The sequence below is a fragment of the Epinephelus moara genome, chromosome 20 (genome assembly GCF_006386435.1).
Source record: "Epinephelus moara isolate mb chromosome 20, YSFRI_EMoa_1.0, whole genome shotgun sequence".
NCBI classification, from domain to species: Eukaryota; Metazoa; Chordata; class Actinopteri; order Perciformes; family Serranidae; genus Epinephelus; species Epinephelus moara.
Window position 1 is genome coordinate 28,437,388 of NC_065525.1, and position 22,205 is coordinate 28,459,592.

At 41.7% G+C, this 22,205-nt stretch overlaps 1 protein-coding gene across 2 annotated transcripts; it reads right to left on the reverse strand.

Annotated features, from left to right (window-relative positions):
• Nucleotides 1-2,563: 2,563 nt before the first annotated feature.
• Nucleotides 2,564-20,610, reverse strand: LOC126407692 (DNA-binding protein RFX7). 2 transcript variants are annotated; one of them, XM_050072817.1, is made up of 10 exons: nucleotides 20,173-20,609; nucleotides 17,248-17,281; nucleotides 13,081-13,167; nucleotides 12,618-12,655; nucleotides 12,405-12,527; nucleotides 12,180-12,299; nucleotides 11,126-11,207; nucleotides 10,814-11,021; nucleotides 8,937-9,232; nucleotides 2,564-8,841 (listed from the first exon to the last, which is right to left on the reverse strand). In XM_050072817.1, the coding sequence occupies exons 1-10, from the start codon at nucleotides 20,298-20,300 to the stop codon at nucleotides 5,449-5,451; spliced, it is 4,509 nt and encodes a 1,502-aa protein (XP_049928774.1). In that variant the 5' UTR covers nucleotides 20,301-20,609; the 3' UTR covers nucleotides 2,564-5,448. The 2 variants fall into 2 exon arrangements, with proteins under 2 accessions (XP_049928774.1, XP_049928775.1); XM_050072818.1 differs by lacking the exon at nucleotides 12,618-12,655 and having other exon boundaries at nucleotides 13,082-13,167; nucleotides 20,173-20,610.
• Between the last annotated feature and the right edge of the window lie 1,595 nt (nucleotides 20,611-22,205).

Below are 22,205 nucleotides of genomic sequence, written 5' to 3' on the forward strand. Positions count from 1 at the left end.
TCATGTTGCCAAATGTTGTGGTGCGTAGGTGGAGGTTACTGCTGGGCTCCACATGGCTAAAGGTTAGGCTGTTTGGCCATGATCAATAGGGTTAAGGTCATTAGCATGTTATGAATATCATGAGGCCCTGGGAAAGTAGAGCAGAGGACCAACGAACTGGGCTCTGATTGGCTGCAGCCTGTCTCTAGGAGAGGCCACCCCCCACTGACCCAGGAGGTCATTCAAAGAGTTGATGACCTCTGACCTTATGCCAAAAGGTTGATGGAAAGGTTTGAATAGACTGGACTGCTAAAATATTAAAAATGTGTGGTGTTTGACCAAAAAGCAAATAAACAGCAATATTAGCATGTTTGGAAAAATCAATACCTTCATGTTGTGACCTAGAGACTGTCCAATCAAATGCTTTCATGTTTCAAAACTTATGTAATGTTTGTTATTTTGTGTGTTTTTCATGTGTTGTTGCTCATGATTTATTGTTTGTTCCCTCTTACCGTTTTATGGTCTTATTTTTTAACAATTTGATTCCTGTTAAGTACTTTGTAAACTTCCTCTGTTAAAGGAGCTTTACTAAATAAACTCTACTTACTCATTTGTGTCCTGCAATATATTTTTTGGTAGCACTTCCTGTATTTTTATCTTCTAAAATCCTGTCATTACCTGGTGACATCATAACAGTTCTCTAAATGACACCTAATATCAGAACTGTTCATATAACAAATCAACCAATTCAACTATTAATTATGACTATTATAAACACAATGGGTGTGTTTACATGCACACTAATATTCTGCTATTTTTTCAATTATGACAGTATTTTGAATTTGATACAGGACATGTAAACAGGATAGTGTACAGAGATATTCCAAATGTAATATGTTCTGATTAAGACATGTGGGATATGTTGGTATTATTCAGGTTTTAGGAGCATTATTTAGACACACATACAACACTCTTAAATTCATCATACAGAATGTGATGACAGAGACATGTGCTTGTTTTTCTCGAGAGGCCGCTATGTTTGAATAATTGTTGATTTATTATGGATTTTTGTATTATATGTTTTATCTGTTGCATCTTAAATGTGTTTTGACTGGCTGATACCTTGGTCAGGTCTCTCTAGTAAGAGAGATTTTCAATTTCAGTGGGACTTGCTGGTTATATAAAGGTTAAACAAATAATAAATAGATAAATAAAAATTCTAAATTTTAACGCAGTTTGTGAAACATGGCATCTTGCCTGTTTATAGTCAGCTCTGTGGGTGTCATGGATATGCTGTATACAAACTAGCTCACCATACTTACTTTTAAACATTATGAAAGACTTGGATATCAACAGATTCTTGGATATGTGCAAATATTGCATTGCTGGCCTTTTCAACAAGGTTGCTGAAGGAATGAAAGAGGGAGGCTGTGCTCGAACAGTTGAACAGTGGAAAACTTTGCAAAAATCTTATTTTGATACAAAGAGGCAAAATGGCACAAGTGGCTCCAACTGTTCCACTTTCCATAATTTGACGTGATAAACGACATGTTAGAGCACAATCAGAGTATGCACAGCTGAATGTAAACAGGAATATCAGTGGAATATTCATTTTCATTAGCCATGCAAACAGTTTGGTAGGAATGCTGTTTTCTTATTGGCGTAAGGGCAAAAACCAGAATATGTTGTGCTTGTAAACATACATGTACATGCACAAAATATCCAGCTTTATGCCAGACTGGACTCCTTGGGAGGCTTAACCACCTCCTCACTATGTGTCTCGACTCAAAATGCTTGTCAGCAGAACTTTTTCTGAACAAAATATTTCTGTTTTTGCCACTATTCTGAAGACAACATTTCTACAGGCTGTTAACATGTCTAATGAAAAGGAATATTCAACTTATATTCCCATTTACATGCAACAATGCATGATTAATATGCCCTAAGATGACGTTTATCATGTCAAAATACATTTAAGTGGAATGGCTGGGCCACTTATCTTAATTCTTTGTATCAAAATAGGACTTTTTTCAGAGTTTCACATCATGGCAGACTTGTTGGACCGTGCGAACACAGTCTCGGCCTTTCATAATGTTAAAAGTAGGTGTGTTTCTCCTTGCTACCAGAAATGTGGGGTTTTCTTTTAGGCATGCTGCTCTACACCAGCCTTGCAAACTGTTGGCGAGTTAGTTTGGGTACAACATGCCCATGATAATGCACAGAGCTGACTATAAACAGGCAAGAAGCCGTGTGTCACAAACTGCGGTAAAAACCCCAGTCAAAATGTATATTCCAAATGTGCTGTATATTGTCCAAAGAATGCTATTAAAAACTGCATAATAATGGCATATCACGTCTTAATCGGAAAATGCTACACTCTGAATATATAAAAATAAGAGAATATGCTGTTTCACATGAAATTTAGGTTACTGTCATATTCAGAATAATAGTGGAATATTAGTGTGCATGTAAACGTACCCAATGACACTAAGTTCTGTAAGGTGACTTTTGCTCATGCTTTGAATCATGTTTTTATTTACTGCAATAAAATACAAAATCATCAGCAAGTACAAACACATGAACATTCTTTAAAAAAGGTTTATTGGCTTTTAAAACCACTTTAAAAATCTCACCAGTGAGTACTTTCCATTGAAAAAAGAAACAACGCGTTTGCAATATTAACAAGCTACTGTACATTAAGCAGTACACCAGACAACACCACAGAGGAGGGTTTTTTTTTCTACTGGTAGAAATGGACAAGATAGTCAAACAGAGTTGGTTCTGGGTCAGTCAAAGGTAAAGAATCAGAGTCACTGCTTGATGGAGCTCCTGTACTCATAAAGAGGTGCATTTCCTTCATTCAAATTCAAATATCAGTGCCTTATTGTTAAAGAAAAGGTTACAAGAAAATGTTAAATTTCTTCACAAATGCATCTTGCAAAATAAGAATATGTAAAATCAACATAAAACAGTCATCAACAGAACATATAGAACAACATTAACTTAGTAAACAGCACACAACAAAAGTAATGTAACTCATGAAACTAGCACTGCCAGTCTGGTTAACAGAACCTGCCCAAATCACAGAAGACAGTGGTTACCAAGAATACAAAGTACAACAGAAGTCATCACACATGCGTGCGTACAATCATTTATCAACATAATGAGCATGTAGGTTTTAAAAGGTTGTTGAACTTTTTTTTCCCTCAATGCTTTATATTCTCATGTATGAGAATGAGTAAGAAATGTGTATCTCACTGAGATTAATGCACATTTTGCTACAAGACAATTAGTCATTTTCTGACAGTTAATTTCCCTACTCATCTTGTCATAAAAAATATTTTTTGTCTTTTTTTTTTGTGGGCATCCATCATTACATTTGTCCATAAAGATGTGGCAAAGCCATGTCATAAAAATTTAGTGCAATAATGTGAACCTCCAAAGTTTGTTGAAACATGAGTAATTTTTTTTTTCCAGTGTCTGCTGAAAGGCTTTGAGCACAATGTCTGTCACAGAGATGTTTGCAACCAGCTAACAGTATCACAACTTTTTTTTTTTTATCTCAATATACCATGCTATTGATCCTGCTCAAAGCACACATCACTTCTGCAACTGCAGAGACCTATTATCTTTGAATAGAAAAAAAGTAAAATAAAATCAGCAAGCGAGACCAGACAGCATTACTTTTACGACACATTGAGCCAGAAATGTAACACACAACATACAGTATCTTGCCGACTATAGATCTGTTAAGCTTTTTTTTCTTTTAAATGGCACATACTTAGCTAGAATAATGGCCATAATATAGTGTCTTGATACATCAAATCTCTATGTATCTATCCTATTTACAGATGGAGCTTAAACATGACTTATACAACATTGACAATAGCCAAAAACTCAAGCAAGCATCCTACTGTATCACATAGCCTACCTGGCTAGCAGTGATGGTTTCAACATGCTTTCAGGTCCATGGTTACCTATAAAACATAGGACAGTGACCATTTCACAAATTTACATACTGTACATAAGATTTACGCAACTTAACCATTTTTCCTCAAATGCAATAAAACTCTTTTATATCTCCGAGGCTGCCCGTTTCTTGTTGTTGTTGTTGTTGTTGTTGTTGTTGTTGTTGTTAATGTTTACTAGGAGTGTTTCTATGTGTAATAATCTCTTGCGTTATTCAAACAGATCATCTTTGGTATGGAAATAAGGCTGGATTCTCCACAAACATAATTTCGTTTCCTCTTGATCCCAAGATGACGTCAAAACATAAATGTCAGCCTCTAGCTTTCTATGTAACTAAGCCTTCTCCATACCATTGATATTCTTATCCAAGCTGGGAGTATAGCATGCCAAAACAAAAAAAGAAAAGAATCTCATGACTGAAAGTGTGCCTGCCATGGTTTATGGACAGCATATCAAATTCCTCTAAATCCATTACTGATAAGGGCACACACAGTGTAGTCGTTAGCCTATACAATACGCATCTATATTGTAACACTGCAAAACAAAAACAATAAGAAAGAGTACTGAAAATATCAGAGTAACAGCTGCCTTGATATGATGAAGCTCTGGATGGTTCTGAAGATTCTTAACATTATACTATATACAGTCTCTCTACAGATGGCATAAGGCCTTGGACTTTGGGAATAAGGCAGCCAGTTGTTGATTCCTTTCCGTGTATAGTCCACAAAGTGGCCTGAATTCCCATCTTCTCCCTACTGATTCATCTACTCCCTTTATAAGATATTAAACAGTACAAGAAGTATAGGCTTTAAGAAAATTTCACTCTTGGACAATGCTCAGATGTGAATCAGCGTTCCACTGATTTTGGTATATGATAAAGTATAAAGATTATGTCATAAATTCAGCACCTGGCAGCACAAGATGCTACCCTTTTTAATATTCAGATATGGCAGGCAAATGTACTACAACTATTATGTGCATATACTACAATCCCAATATTGTCTCCATTTGGTTGAACTTGAACTGCACACACTGAAAATAGTACACAACAGCATACTTTTTTTTTTTGGTCTTTTGTGCCAAATTTCCTACCCATCTCCTTCTTTCATTATGTGTTCGTTAAATACAAATATTGCATTATTGATTGGTTATAACATGGAAGATTATGTTTGTCTTAATGTTCATACCATACAAACCTGCTCTCTGTAAGTGCATGCTGCCACCACGTACTCACACTTTTTTACTTGAAATGCTTACATCTCTAATTCCAGATGAGGGAGAGAAGTGGTTAAGTACTGAAACCGACGAGTGTGACAGATGAAAAAGGAGAGAAGTAACTAAATGTCAGTAGGAGAGATTTTCTGGTAAGCCTGGCACTTTTAACAGAACGAATGGCAAAGTCCAGACAAATCCCGACAAACTATAGTTTAAAAACAGATAAACTACATACGCACCAAACAAACAACAGAAAACAGAAATCATACAGAGTAAAAGATAACATTAGCCCAGCATCTCTACTGTAGTAGGCTGGTCTTTGCTTTCTAGCCAGTCAAAGCCAGAGTTCACAGTATCACTGCATATCTGCTGAAAAAGCGGGTCGTTCTTCAGTTCTTCCAGTGTTGAGTCTTCATATTGTTCCTGCTGCTGATTAGGGTCAAACAGCAGGTTGGTGTCCAACGTGTTAAGGTCAGTGATGCTACTGGACAGATCTGAGGTCAGTCTGATGTCGTTTGAGAAGTCAGACGCCACAGCGTTGAGCTCCGAAGCTACCTGACCCACCAACTGGGAACTGGGGTTGAGGCCATCGTCCCCCAACAAGTCCTTGACAGTGTTGTTGAAATCCAGCTGCTGTTGCTCGTCCTCTGCCTCCTGCTGCTGTGTGCTCTGGAGGAGGAGCTGTGGTTGTGTCTGCACAGGATTCTCCTGGAGCTGCTGCTGCTGCTGCTGTTGCTGTTGCTGGTCTTGCTCACCAGGACCTGCTTGTGCTTGGCTGTCCCCAGCGGAGAAACTCACCTGTTCTCCACTGCCGGTGGTGAGGTAGCCATGCTGCTGGAGCTCAAAGGCAGCAGGGCTGGAGCTAACAGGCAGCTGAGTCTGGTGAGCGGTTCCCCCAGCGAAGCCAGGAGTGGTCTCCAGGATCTGTGTGAGGTTCATGCGAGCCGTGTAGTTAGAGGGGAGGTTGTTAATACCCAGGCCACGGACAGAATCATCCCCGTCAGCCTCCATCTTGCTGAGAAGAACGTTGGTGATTTTGGCGGTGTTACTCTGACCCTGCACAGGCAGCATCTCACTCTGCATCATGATGTTCAGGGGCACAGACTGGCTACGCTGAACCATGCTGTGGACAGAGCCGACTGTCTGGCTGTTGGACAGGATGTTGAGCACCTCGGAGGTGATGGGGGAGTTAAAGGGTGAAACCACGGTTCGGGTGGAGGTGGTGGTGGTGGTTGAATTGGTGGTGGTGGTTAGAGGGCCCGTGTTGCCACTGAAGTTTCTCTGGCGCACTGCAGGACTGACACTGCGGCAACGGAAAGTACTGGATGCAGATGAGGTGGATGCCTTGTTGTCTAACGGTGCTGGCACAGCAAAACTCTCCTGTTTAGTAGGAGTAGTTACCAACTGCTGCTGCTGTTGTTGTTGTTGTTGTTGCTGCTGCTGCTGCTGTTGCTGCACCGGTGAAATGGGCGTCAAACGTCCAAAGTGAGCAGCATCCTGTCTTGACTGAGCCTGAAATGACTGGCCGGGAATTGCAAAAGCATGTGGCTTACGAAACTGGTCATCTACCAGGTCTTGGTAGCTGGGCAGGATGCCAATGCTATGGCTGGGCAACGGACCCGCAGAGTTGCTGTTGTAGCGGTTGTTGATCCACTCCAGTTTGGCCTTGTCAGGGTGCGTTGCCATTGGCCTCTGCATTGGCTTCACAGGGCTGCTGGAGACAATACTGGCGTCGTGATAACCTGTGATGCTTGAGTTAATAGGAGTGAACGCAAAAGGGTTCCTGCACTCCACTGGGCTTGGGGGGACGCTGCTGCTGCAGTTGGACAGTGGCGTGCTGATGGGGGTGTGGCGACCCATGGCTCCATCCACAGGTGTGATGGGAGCCAAGCGGGAGCAGGGACTCTCTCTTGTTAGGCTGTGCCCAAGTGTCATTTCAGAGGTGGGGGTGGGAGTCGGAGTTGGTGTGGGTGTTGGAGTGGGAGTCTGGACAGGAGTGGTGCTGCTGTGGGCAGAGTGGAAGAAGGTAGTGCCGGCCTGGTGAGCATTTAGGATAGAGCCTTGACTGCTGGCTGACTGGCCTTGTAAAGACACATCGACACAGCTACTAAAGAGACCCTTCAGCTTCATCTGCTCCTCCATTTGGACTAGCTCCTCCACAATGCTGTCCTGGGTCATGTCATCATCGTTGAACGGAAAGTAGTCCATGCTGGGTTGAGAACCTGCAAAGTCCACCATCTCCTGCGGGAGGGTGAGCTGGCCCGAGGCCTCAGAGGGTTGAGCTATAATGGAAAGCTGGTCAGTAGGGGCTTGTTTGTGTTCTGCTGGTATCTGCTGCGCAAACGCCTGCTTCCGAAGTTCGTCAAGCTGTCCCTCCTCCCATATTGTGCTCTTTAAGTCACTCATCACAGAGGCTTCGTGTGCTCCTGAGTTGGCTGGTATGGCATGAGGGTCCCCGGTGATCTGCCGAAGCAACACCTGATCCGACGTGTTGTTTCCAGCTGCTCCGGTGCTGGTGTCAGTGCTGAGAGAATGGTCTTCACGTTTCACCACCAAGGCCTGGGGTTTGACAACAGTCTGGGAGCCCTCAGTGTGTATGATGGGCGAGTCAGAGAGTGCAAGAATCTGTGTGGGCCCTATGGAGGTGTGTTTCACAGTCACTTTGCAGGGGGCACTCTCTGGTCTGGCAGGGGTTCCCGGTCTGGGGATCCTCTTTAATGCAGCACTGACTCCAGGTTTGGGATTGTCAACTACAGCTAGTGGCTGCTGGGAGATAAACACCCTCTTTACAGGAATCACATGGGACTCTCCGCCTGGGCCTGTGCGCTTCCTGGGGCTCTTGGCATCTAGGCAGGGATCCTTCGATGTTGTGGTAACAGCGGAGGAGCCATTGGATGACATGTTGCCATTCGAGTTCTGATTATCAACAGTCAAGTACAAAGTACTGTCATGGCAGTTACTGTTATTGCTGTCCTGAGTCCCAGCCACAGCTACCGAGATGGGAGGGGATGTGGGGTCACTTTTTATCCTTCCCCCTTTGTCTGGTCCAGGAGAGCACTTTATCAGGAAGCTTGGCTCACTGGCAGCCCTGAACTTAGCCATTCTCTCCTCTTTGGCCCCAGCAGCAGTTTTCTCTGTGCCATGGGTGGAGTTATTGTCATTTCCAGCTTCAGACACCACTTTGGTGTCAGTGGAGAGGACTGGGGTGGAAACGGGGGCACTGGGTCTGATTGCAGGAGACTGAGGGGCAGCCGAGCTCCCACCTTGTGACTGCTGGGAGTCGTCAGAAGCTGCTATGGTATTCACACCCGCTGAGGCAGGACGCACGGTTGTGCTGCTGCTGCTGGGAGCCAGAGCAATGGCCGTCATCTTCACCACGTTGACTGAGCTGACGTGGGGAGTTGGCATCACAGTTTTTATGGGGCTGTTGGTGATGAGCAGGGTGGGGGGTGAGCGCAGTGTGATGGCACTGGTGGCAGAGGGTTTGGGCAGAATTTGTGCGTACCGCGTACCGTGTCGTGCCAGCCGGTCACCCACAGGACTAGCTGAGATGTTCTGGGGAGTTTTGGGGGACTGTTTAAGAGACTGAGTGACTACTTGGAAGTTTACAGGCAACACTTTTCCCTCTGTTGTCCCAACAGGGCTGGGTGAGGTCATCAACTGCCTGCCTCTCTGTACCTGGGAGGAGAAAAGTGAGAATATACCATTAAATTTAGGCACATTCGTCAATAACATCTCTGAGCATAGTTAGTGGGAGAAATTCAGCTACATACCGTGACTGGGCTGGGGACAGCTGCTACCACGATGCCTATGGTGGGCTGAGGGGACAGCAGAGCAGGGCTGCCACAGGGGATGGTAGGGCCGGGGGTACTGGCCTCCGTTCTCTTGACTTGGTTGTCGCTGGGCAGGGGTGAGTGGAGCTTCTGCTCCTGCTGCTTCTTCTGGATCTTGCGCTGCAGTTGCTGCTTTGCATCAACAGAGGGAGAGGGCAGGGTCTTCACCTGGGGCTGGAAAGAGTTTGTCTCAGCTGTTGGCACAAACGCGGAGGCTGGAGTTGGCGTCTTCATTCCTGTCAAGAGAAGAAAAAAAACACCCAAGAATTGTAATTAGCAAGGATACTGTGTCGGTGAGAGCAAACCAGGCGCTGCCAACAGTGATGGTTTCAATGTTTCTGGGCCTGCAGTGTCACATATAAGTAAGGAAAAAATGTATCACAGTATTATCATGTATTTCAAACTAGCAAAAAGGTTTAAATTGAAAACGCTAACCCAGGGGTGTCAAACACAGGGCCTGCAAGCCAAAGGGTCTAATCTAGTCCACTGGATGACTTTGCACACCTGTACTTGTGAAGGATAAGTGACAGTGATCACCAACAAAACAATGACTACTTAATGCTGTCACATTTAACAATATTAAACATGGTGCAAAAAAATGTCACAGCAGCTTCAGTCCAAAAGTATCTGTATCAGATGTCTATCTTAAAATAATATTTGAAACCGTATTGCGGAGGCACAGCCAATTGATTTAAAAATGCTTTGTAAAGCAGGGAACATCTTAAACTGCTTCCTCAATAGCTTCCACTTTAGTTTGGTGTGGTGATGCCAGCGTTACCACACAGGGGTGGAAATGCATGGAAAAATGCACATGTAATGACAGGGAGTAGCAGACTGACTCAATGTGGAAAAACTGAGACACATCGTTGAAATTGCACTTATTTTTCCCCAAGACATCTCAGGCTGTTCATCATCTGTTTCGTAAATGGATGAACATTTTCAGAATGTACTTTGAATTTACTCTAAAAGAAGAGAAAAATTTGGAGGTGTTGTTATTTATAGGTAATTATGCGATGTTTTACTGGTCCAGCTCACTTGGGATCAAAGTGGGCTGGATGTGGCCCATGAATTAAAATGAGTTTGACACCCCTGCTCTGAACATGCAACACAAGATGGGTTTCATCTTTTAGTTTCCTTTGTTTAGTGGGAGTACGCCATTTTAGCTAGGTACTTATTATTTTCCAGTGATAGAGAATTCCCAAGTGTTGACAAAAGACAACATGATTTGCTCTTCTTCTTCAGGCCCAGATCTGACTGTTGAGGCTACCTTTTCATGATGAGCTCAGTATGATAATACATTGTCCTTGAATTCATCATTCATTTTGAAACACCTTTAAATCTAAAGAGTGCACAGACGGCAAGGCACAGACCTGTGGAAGCAGATGCGATGCAAGTGCCCTGAAATTAACGAAAATCATGTCGCACTTCCTTTTTAACCATAGTCTAGGTTTATGTTCATAATCCTTTTTTTTTGGCTAAAATGACATCATGAGGGTGGTTAATATAAGACATTGTTTATAGACAGCTGAATTAACCTAGTTACATTTTCAGCACCATGGACAGCTGACTACTGTGTGCTTGCACTGTTTTGGGGGACACGTGCAGGATCACATGAGGAAAACACTTTTAAACCCTAAGGGTGCCGCTGAGGCACAAAATCACATAAGTAAACAAATCATAATCCTATTTTTAAAGTGCCTTTCTAACACTTCAATATGATGCTGTCAGCTATGATGCACACAGCACAAACTAAACTTCACAAACACACACAGACCACTGTGAAATGACCACACCAGCAGATCAGCGGACATCCTCACCTGTGGGTGTTCCGGTCATAACAGTGAGTGCAGCCATGGACTTAGTACCAATGTAGTGGCTATTGAGCAAGAAGCGGGCCAGGTCCTCCACGTTGTCAAACTGACGACTCAGGACCTTTTGGGCCCACTCACACACCAGTCCACAGGCTGCAGATCTCATTTCATCCTCAGCGCTCGGAGACTGGCCCGTTGGCTCCATCAGCTCACACTACAGAGGACAGCAGCAGGTGGATGAGCAACAGAGCATTTTAAAAGTGTAACTAGATATTTACCTGGATGGTTTAAAGTATTTTTTCTTGCAGTGTAACTTACCCCATCACCAGATTTCTGCAGATCCAGGTTGGGTAAGGACGGCATGTGAACAAAAGCTTTCTTCCTTAACCCGCTATAACAGTATGTGAGAAGGAGTTAAGGTGTCTGACACGTAATGACCCTGGACATGGTAATGTATATAATATGGTGGTTTTACATTGGGTGGGCCAAATTCATGGTTTGTATCTATGCAATCCCTTTCCCCTCTTTTAGGCCCATGCAAAAAGTTATCTTCTCAGAAAATCTGACAGAAATTGTCAATTTTAAGAACACCTCAAAGCCAAAACAACATCTTTTCAGCTTTATGTCGCGAATCCCCCACTATTGGCTTTTTAAGGCCCCGATTACAGTGAAAGCATTTTAGCAGCTAAAGGCAGCTTTTCGTAGCTGTTTTTAATAAGAACGAAGCTTTTTGCTTGTGGTTTTTGCATTTGCATTTGCCGAACTACTCAAGTTGAAAAAACTTCAACTCAGAGCAGAAAAGCACCCTACATCATCTCTGTATTCGTCATCTTTTTTTCCCATTGTTCGAAAGGATGATTTGAGAGGCGGGCCTTCTATGGTGGTCACGTCAACAAGTTTACAGCTGGTAAACAATGGAGGAGAAACTGGTGGAAGCCGTTGCTGGATGCACAGAACTATACGGCCCGACGATAGACAGTAGGTTGTCAAACTGCCCCTTAGTCATCCTAAAATACGCCTGGAAACGGTTATCATCGAGGCGAAGCTCGTGGACCAAATGACCTAACCCTAACCCACACAGATCTCTGTTTCCCTGTCCCCAACAAACTAAGCGTGCCCACCGTCATCTGTTGTGGGTAATACACTGACCATGACCAAGTACCTCAAACAACCCCACTTCAGAAAATCCAAACTATTCCTTTAACACAGTCACTCACTGCTAGCATAAAAAACCCATGATCTGCCTTTTCTGAACAGCAACACTACATGTCTTGTTAACTTGCTCACAATTTGAGGAATATAAAGGCAGGATTTAGCAAAGCACAGACAGATAAAAGCATAGGAGGAAGACAGGTTCGTCGGAGGTAAAGGATATTTGGATTTGCCCCTCATGCCCAGTCGACGTGCCTTCATGTTAGGAAAGACATTCTTCATGATCTTCCCAAAGTCTGCTGCACTCAGTGGATTGTAGCCGAGATTGTCACAATAGCTCCTGCAAGAGAAGAGAATCCTCCATGAGATTTAAAGTAAAACACATACTGTCCCCTTTTCTGTCGCCCTTCACCTCCCCGACCACACAGCAAGGTCACACACTCACTTGTATTCATCATACACCTCTTGCTTTGGGAGGGAAGTCTCTGGGTGCTCTTCTAGGTGATTCCGTATCCAGTTGAAAGCATACATCTGTTGAGTACGGCTTGACGACATGGAACTCTGATCACTGAAAGTGGCACAGAGGAAAAATAAATCTGGTGAGGCCGTGTCCTCGATTTGTATGCATCATTTCTTGTTAATACAGAAACTTTAATACCATAATCCAGGAGTGGAGGACCCCCTCTCATTCTCAGTCCAAATGGGCAGAATTGGGGGGTTGGGGTGATGAATAGATATGGGGAAACAAATGAAACACAGACAGCTAGGTATAGCAAAAATCTAAATAGGTCAGTGGTTTGCTTCATAATGATAATCAATCAAACAGCTGAAAAACAAATGAGAATTTTGCATTAAAAAAAACTCACCAGTGACGAACGACCCCCCAAAAATGTCAAAAACGTAAAACTCAATTTCATTTTTGGGAGCTAGCAGCCTGAACTGTGTCTGCGAAGTAGCCAGTGGATAGTGACTTGAACTTTTGACAAGCAATGAGACAACAGTGCCAATAATGTAATGAGAGCCACGACAAAGCAGCCATGTGTGTGTGAGACAAAAAAAGGCCAAAGAGCAAAGTGGAAAACTTGCGTAAAGTGAGTGTGTGTGTGTGTGTCTGTGACTCACCTTTTATCATTGCCACTGCTGGGACCAGAAGGCAACTTAAGGTAGAGGTAGAGTTTTTCGATGTCTGTAAACTTCTCAACATCTTGCTGTAAAAATAAAATCATCACAAAAGAGGAAAAGATTACTCATATAAAACAAAGTAAAAAACTTTTCCCCCCAAGCAAAATCTAAATGTAAGCTCAGGGATGGGTACCAAAACCTGGTATTAAACGGGCATTGGTGCTAAATTATTGGCACCTTTTAACATTTTGGTGTAATTTATCACCAGGCTGCAGCCTCTCCTCTGCTCTCTGTGTCTGGGCTCAGCTCCTCCAACTACACTTGTTACTGTAAGTGTAATAAAACCTTAGCGACAATAAATACTTCATCAGTACACCTGTTTAACCAGCACAAACATGTAGTAAAGCAATATTACAATCTGTTCTGTCTGTCTCATCAACTGTCACTATGTTTTACACAAGAACAGGGTGCTAGCTCGGCTAAAACAAAAGCCATCTGTATGTCGTCTAACTGCTTAGCTTAGTTTGCCAGGTATCATTAAACATTAAATTAGCTGTTGGATAAGAGAAACCAGCCCCTCCTCCCTCTCTTAAGATTGGTTTCCACTGAGATATTGTTCAGTCCCTCCAGGATTTTGCAGGGTTTTTTTTGCAATTGTTGGAGCCTGAAATGTCTGATTTCACTAAAGCTTTTGGAAAAAAATATCCAATGTTACATTGCCTTCTTTTAGGTTGAGGGATCAAGTGAAAATTGCAAAAATAGTTGTGATTCAGTTTTGGATTCAGAGCCAATCACTATGAGCATTCAGTGTGTCCCAAAGAATTAGTATCTATTTGTAACAATAGGGGGCAGCAGCAGCTGATTGACAACTATCAGCTGTTGCTGCCAACGCGGTGCTGAGGGATCGTCTCCATGAGCTGCTCTCCTCCTGTTGTCTGTGCCCTGCACGGTTAGCACGAGCTAACACAGCCTCTTGATGCTAAAAGTTATCCCTTTAAATGTGTGTGTGACTAGATCTTAGGCATGGAGCTCTCACTCCTGCAGCAGTAGCCTCATGATAAACAGATCGGGGCAAGGAGGCCGAGTGAATTAATATGCTGCGTGCAGCTCTACAATGAAATACGAGTTTTTCCATTATAAATAGTCAAATTTGTGGTAAAGCTGTGGTGATTGTACAAAATTGCAGTTCACGGGAATTGGCTGAATTTGCGTTAGTTGTTGTGATCGCAACATCACAACATCCTGGAGGGACTGGTTATTGAGCTTAGATAGTGACTTTGCTGTTGCTGCTCTACAAACAACATTTAGTTATATTCAATACATAAATAAATTCTCATTCATTCAATTTCTGGAACATCTTATCCTTTTGGGGGTCACAGGGGGGGCTGGAGCCTATCCCAGCTGACATTGGGCGAGAGGCGGGCTACACCCTGGACAGGTCACCAGACTATCACAGGGCTGACACATCGAGACAGACAACCATTCACACTCACATTCACACCTACGGACAATTTAGAGTCACCAATTAACCTGCATGTCTTTGGACTGTGGGAGGAAGCTTGAGAAAACCAAAAAGAGGTACAAGAAAAAGAACCAAATAAAGTATTGATAAAGAACCGAACTGATAAGGAGTATCGATAAAATCCTAACTCATCCCTGTGCGTCTTCATGAGAGTAATATGGAATAAAGAATGAAGACAGAAGGTGATCAAAAGACTGTAAATCTGATTTCAGGCCGTATTGTTAGCTCTTCACAACTGGACAAATAGATATATGCACACAGAAAATTTAGGCTATCTGGTTTTGAATTTAGTGCTGACTTTAAATCGCTACACAGGTGTGACCGTGACACACAACCTCCTTACTACTGATTCAAAACCCGACTGCTTTTCAACTGGTTTCTAAGAACGGACTCATCTTACCACTTTCCCTTTTCTATTTGTCTCTTTGTTGCTAGGGGAACCAATACTTGAATGAATGAGGTGAGAGCTGTCAGCCAATGAGTAGTGAGAGAAAACGCTATTTACTACACTCCATTGCTACAAGTGACAAAGGAGCAAATTAGTCCTTCTCCACTTATACCATGATGCTTCAATCTTTGGCACCATTCATCCCCTTAAATGTTTTCTTGGATTCCCTAAGATGACCTTTACACCTGGCATCAAAACATATACCGGTAACCTAGGCAACCTCAGACGTTTGATTTGCATAATTACATTTTCAGTTACAGAATCACACGTATCAGATGTAGGAACCATCCAACGGCTACACAATGCAAGCACCACCTGTATATGGCACCAATATACATGTGGTATGTTCATTTTCAAATGACAGCTACACAAACAGACCTCACATTTGAATCTCAGTGTCCAAGGACAATATATTGTATCTCTTAATTATCCCTATGCTTTTTAGATGAATACATTATTCTCTTTCTTTACAATTTCATACATATATGCAGGAAAATGCTGCATGTTTTTTTTCTGGTTGCACTAGTCCACCATTGCTCATGACAATATTGGCTTTGCATGATTTTTCCATGAATGTGATTTAGTGTTTTGATTGTCAGTTGTTTAATTTATTAGATGAGCCAAAAACAGACACAATTTTTCAATACAAATTCCCCAAAATATATTATATCATTACATATATGAACATTTTGATATAATATTAAATATATGATAATAGAAAATATTATCACTTTAAGTGTTCATACTATTTTGTCTCCTCACCTTTACATTCTATACACATATTATTAAACCGTATGACGATCCTGATATTTACCCCACAACACTATTTAGACACAATCCATGTTAGAAACACAGGTATATACTGTCAGGTGTAAAGGACGTCTTTGATTTGCCGCAGTCTGACGTGCTGTGTGCCACTGTGTTAATGTGTAACCATCTGAAGTGGTAAAAGGTTTATGTTTTATCAGGACTTGTAAAGAAAGGGGCCAAACCTGCCTGCCGAAATCTGTCAAACACCAGACAGATACAGGAACAGTTAACGGCCTGTATTTTCTGTTAGTAAGAAAAAACATGGACAAGCTTTATCATGTAGCTTTGATGTCACTGACATGGCTTTGTTGCTGAATACAAGGCGTGGGCCACTTCGGATTAATCCAGAACAAAATGTGCATAAATAGAAAGCTTTTACACATACACACATGCCAAAAAAGTTGTTCTTAAAACCAATCTATGTGTATTTACAAACCAATATAATCAAACTACGTTCACTATTTTTATTCATCACTGTAATGTAAATATTAGGTGAGCAAATTTAAGCATCATGGTTCCACTGGAGTAATTTACAATCAATAAGGACAACTAAGTAGGACTGGGTGTTATGGAAAAAAAAAAAACAATCACAATATTTTTGATAAATAACCATGAGTAATGTGGATATAATGACTAACAGAGATGGGAATCACCAGAGGCTCCACGATACAATACTGTAACAACACATCAATCACTATACAATATTATTGCGATTTAAAAATGTGTTGCAATATGCTGAGTATTGTGATAAAATATATTGCGATTTATTACCTGTTTTCAGCTGCAACTAATGTCTCCAAAGCAAAACACTGTCAACGTCTGTTTTATCTATTTAATAAGTTTTCAGTCTGCTCATCTCACTTCAACCAGTTTTTGTAGCAGCATGTATCTAGTAAACTGAAAAAGCCACATATTTAATATTTAAGTAGGCTACCTACAGTTTAACATGCAATATATTAAACGCAATACAGTCTTAGCACTGTGTGACGATAGAATATTGCCACACAAAAATATCGCAATTGACAATTTTCCCCCCACTCCTAATAACTAAGTGGGTAAATAACTGAACAGCTAGAACAGCCTGGGTATTTATTATATCACTTAACTGTAATGCAACATTTAAAGCCAGGAAAACACTAATGCCATACTGCCACATCCAACATCTATAATGATACCTGGTCTCGTATTGCAGTATTGATATAACGTTGATGTATTGCCCAATCCTACAACTAAGCATGAAACATACATTATCATATTCTTTCCTAACGAAAGCTGAACTGCACACCTGTTTCTATGAGCCACCAATAAACAGTTACATCTGACTTCCTGATGACGGGGAGCTCGTAGGTAACAAACAACAAAGACTTGTGTGTTGTGGATACTCACCAATATGCTGTCCACTTTTGATTGTACAGATTTGCTACAATGAGAAGGAAAGCAAAAAACAGAAATGACATTAAATATGATTCAGATTAAAATAACATTGATACATACAGGATTTTCTTATCTTTTCAACTAATAGGCTAAATATGATAACAATGATGATGATAATCAAACAGGAAATGTATTAATATTTAGAAGTTCTCTTCTACCACTGTATTTTTAATGTATCTTTTTAAATATCCTTAATCATGATACAAAATTGGATGTGTTTTAGAAATGTTCTGCATCACCATGCCATAAAAAGAGTGAAATCATGACAATGTTTCATCTTTATTCTCTATATAAACTCAGATATGACTATAAGCAGTGGCTTTGTAAAGTATTCAGACTCCTTCGCCTTTTGAACTCTTTATTGTGTTACTGTTTAATTCAAAATGGATTTAATGCACTTTTAGGCCATCAATCTGAACACAATAAACAATATTAAACAGCGAAAACATGTTTCGTACGTTTTGTAAATTTATTTAAAAACCTAAATTTCTCGTTTGCATCAGAATTCAGTCCATTTATTCAGAACCAGCTTTGGCACAAATTACAGTTTCGAGTCTTCTTCCTGGTAGATTCTCTACACTTCAGAGGGGAGTGTGTGATGTGTCATCTTCAGGTCTCTCCACAGATGTTTTTTGGGTCTCAAGTCCAAGCTTCAGCTGGGTCACTCAAGGACATTCAGAGACATATCCCAAAATCCACTGCAGCTGTGTCTTGGCTGTCGGCTTTGGTTGTTGTCATACAGCTCTGTGTTTGTGTGCACTCTGGAGAAGGTTTACTTCAAGGTCCTTCTTATGTTTGGCTGCATTCATTCCTCCGCAGAGAGGCACCTCCACAGCATGATGCTAACATCACTCTGCTTTATTGTAGAAATGGTGATGACATGTATGAAGCACCTGTGTCCTGAGGCCACTGGGCTGTTTGTCACCTCCCTGACCATGACTCTTGTTGCCTTGAGTTGGACGGCCAGCTCTAAGAAGAGTCCTAGTGGTTCCATACTTCTTCCACATCACAATGATAGAGCCCAGAAATGGTTTCATACCCTCGCCCACATCTCTGCCTTGACACGATTCAATCACGAAGGACCACGGAGAGTTCCTTGGACATGACGACTAGGTCTGAAAAGCTCTTTTATAGGAACCTTAAACACACACACACACACACACACACACACACACAGGTATGTTTCCCTTTTCAAATCATGTCCAATCATTTGAATTTGCCACAGAAATCCTCCAATCAAGCTCCAGGCTGTGTCCTCATTCACTGCTCCCTGTGCAACAGACTCAATAGCTCATTGTACGGTGAGCAGTAAATTAAGACTTTGACTCTTATGAATTACCGTCATTTTGCATCACCATTGGGAGGTGTAGTGTTGCACCACTGAAATTATGGCATCTGTAAAATGCAATAAACCACACTGGGGGATCCATGACATGGAAACTATCTTTTTTTGCTCCATAGCCCTTTTTTACACCACACATTATGATTTGTCACTGATGTAAAAGCACAGGTGTAGATTGAAAAAATGATTGATTTGGGAAAAAAAAAATATTATTGTGATTATTTTTGACTGATATTGCATGGTAATTATTTTTAAATATAAGAGGAAATGATAATTTTTACATATCTATTCTTATTTTCATTAAAAAAAAACCCATATAGAAAGAATTTAAGTGTGATTTTTGCAGCGATCTGTATCAAACAAGACGATGTATAGGCCAGGACATCAGTGCAGCATGACAATGTTTCATTTATAATGGCAATATGACAAACATTTCGCTTTCAACAAATATTGAGCCTCCTGCAGTAGTCCATAATGCATTTACAATAAAATTACGACTAACTGTTCCACCCAAATAACATTAATACCTCTAACGCCAAGACCCTGAAATTTAAGCAGCTAAATGTTAAGTTGTAATTGATTTTATTATTTAAGCCTACACCTGTGCCTTTCTTACTGTCAAATAAAGGCCAGTACATATTTCACACATTTCAAATTCATAATTCAGACACAAATAATACGTTAGACAGTAAATATACTGCATCATTTAGCTGATAACAGCTAAAATTAGATTGCTGACACATCCCCAGAGGCATCTCAGGGATAGTAATCAAAGCAGGTGCACCAAAGGATGCACAGCAGAGACTCTGACGACTTAAGTAAATGAGCAATTTCATTTTTAGACATGTATTAAACATGCAAAAACCCTTAAAAACAATTTTCTTCCTTAGTCATTGTGAGTTATTGTGCAAGTACATTTAGTTCCTTTTAAATGACATCTGTAAAGTGTACCAATTTGTGAATGTTTCTTTCCAAAGCCACTGCATAATATAACATCTAATGTAGATAATAAAATGTCAGGTTTTGTCAATCACAATGCACTGCATGGTTATGGGAAATCTAATTGGGTTTTAATCATTTCCAAAGCCACTGCAGAAACTAAAATGTAACCCATTGTTATAGGAGTGTATTGTGTTGTTATTAGCTGTATTAAATCAGTGTGAGGCTGTCTGTGTGTGTGTAGCTGTCTGCTTTGACACCTGTCATCCTGAGCATCAGCACCACCGGTGGATGTGGTGTCATCTATCACATGGCCTCCTATGGCTCGATGCTAATGATTAGAGCTACTCCTGCTGTAAATACCTGCACCTTAGCGTCTTAGTAACGCGTACACAGGCAGCAGGCAGTGCAGCTTTCCTCGCTGTCATCGCATTTCCGTGAAATATCGTGGGTTAGCTCGGGAGCACTCGTGTTATTTCCAGCCGCTTTGTGCAGCACACAGCCTCCCTGCCACTCCACAGCTAGATACGCTAATTATGAGGCTACGGCTAGCGAAAAGGACAGTGTGGCTGCTCGAGGATCATTTCCATCCTTACCAAATTGAATTCTTTATTTTGAACTGTAACGCGTTAGCCTCGGGCCCCTGGAGTCCTGGCACCAGCGCTGGAAGAGAGCCTAATCCCGAGGCAGGCTTCTGACCAGGTTGTTGTTGATCATCAGCCATCGCGATGGAGGGGTGGTGGGGGAGCTTTAACAAGTAGGCCTCATCCCCGGCTGTGCACTGCACCGGACCCACCGCTGCTGGAGCGGCTCAGTCAGCTAGGACAGCCCGCTGAATCCACCACAGAGCATGGCTACAAACACTGGGAGCTGACCCTCGCGAAACACAAAACTAAACCAAAAAAAACACCCGGGAATACAAAAGGCATTTCGCAGAGGTCTCTCCGCTGCCGCAAATAGCACGCCTGCAGCAGCCAGCAGCAGCTACAGACGAGCTGCCTGCGTCAAGTCACGCGCAGGTAGCACAGACCACACCGGAAGTGCACGGGGATTTTACCTTCGAAATAAAAGCACAAGAATTTTTTTTGTATGTCTAAAGCAGGGGTGTCAAACTCACTATGGTTCATGGGCCACATACAGCCCAATTTGATCTCAAGTGGGCCAGACCAATAAAACCATCGCATAATAACCTATGAATAACAACAGCTCTCATTTTTCCCCTTTCTTTTAATGTAATGAAATACAAGTTCATTCTGCACAGCAGGGATACTCCACTTTCTTCACCCGGGGGCCACTTTTGCAAAATGACAAGAGGGCAGGGGCCACTCACAGCAGCCCCACACATGTGTGTAATGTTGTATTCACACTAAACGCAATGCAAATTTTTGCGTTACTCCCGCAAGTTTGAACACTAGAATATTTTGTGTTGAACCGCCTCATAAGTGAGAATAACTCGTGTCATAGGCACGTGAAATTGCTGAATCGATAAATGAACTTCCAACGGTACATCCTCGGCATCATACGTCCCCGGAGGATCTCAATGCTGATTGGCTATCGCGGCGTGAATTGGTAGTTGAAGTTCAGTTTTTCAACTGTCATGAAATTGCGCTTTATTCATCCATTTCGCATCAGTTGCGTTGTGGGAATTCACATCTAATCGATCTTTAAATTGACTTTACATGTAATTCACTTGGCTGAATTGTTTTATTTGTACCCAGCGTGAACACAACATAAGCGTAAGACACTCAGAGCTTAGTCCTGACCTATGTTGAGGGGTCTGGGAGATCCTCCTCTGGCACTTTTTTTGATAAAGAAGCTGTATTTTGATGCGTTTTTAATGCACTCTGGCACCTTATGTAAATTAAAATGACAAAAAAAAAAACAATGTTAATTTTTTTTTTTGGTTTGGGGGGCCACCTGGCACCCTATCAGGGGCCACATTTGGCCCACGGGTTGTAGGTTGAGTATCACTGCTGTATAGAGTGCTTCAGGGGTGACATTTTTCTGTTGTTTGATGCGGAAGTTAGCATCGCACTGGTTTCCTCATCAAAAAGCCTATGGGATTTTTCCATTTTGGATTATTGCTGTAAATAAGCTCTGTGGCCAGCAAACATTTATGATACATGTTTTGTTCAGCGGGATAATCTTCACCAGTGAACACCAGTTACATGATTACTGAAGCCTAAATGCAATCACCAGAAGTAAAAAGTTAACACGTGGCTATAAGTGAACTTCACTATGGTTGCATGGCCTAATGTCACCAACATGACAAGACCGTAAAGCCGTGTTCAGCATGGCTCACGTCACGAGTGTGCTATTTACTGACTCATCTGTGTCGCATGACAAAATATGAAAGTCTCTCAAGCTTGTGTTAACCACAGACCTTATTTCAGGCATATAACAAAAAACCATTACAAAACCCATTGACTTTCAGACAAGGGAACTGTGTAAAATGTTAACTCATTTCCAGGTGTTAGGACTTATTCCTCGTTTACTCTATATGTTCATCTGTTTACAAACAGAAACAATATTCACATGCCCATATGAACATTTATCATTTCTGTCATTCATACTGGCAGTTAAAGTATCCCTTTGGGGGACAAACTCTGTAGTCCTTGTCCAGTACAAA

What these genes read in the sequence shown, in the direction of transcription:
- LOC126407692 (XM_050072817.1), bottom strand. Translation starts at nt 20,300, where the DNA reads ATGGCTGATGATCAACAACAACCTGGTCAGAAGCCTGCCTCGGGATTA. An exon ending in GAGGTGTATGATGAATACAA is followed by an intron (nt 12,300 to 12,404) that starts GTGAGTGTGTGA and finishes CTTCTCTTGCAG; the next exon opens with GAGCTATTGTGACAATCTCG. An exon ending in TATGACCGGAACACCCACAG is followed by an intron (nt 9,233 to 10,813) that starts GTGAGGATGTCC and finishes TTCTCTTGACAG; the next exon opens with GAATGAAGACGCCAACTCCA.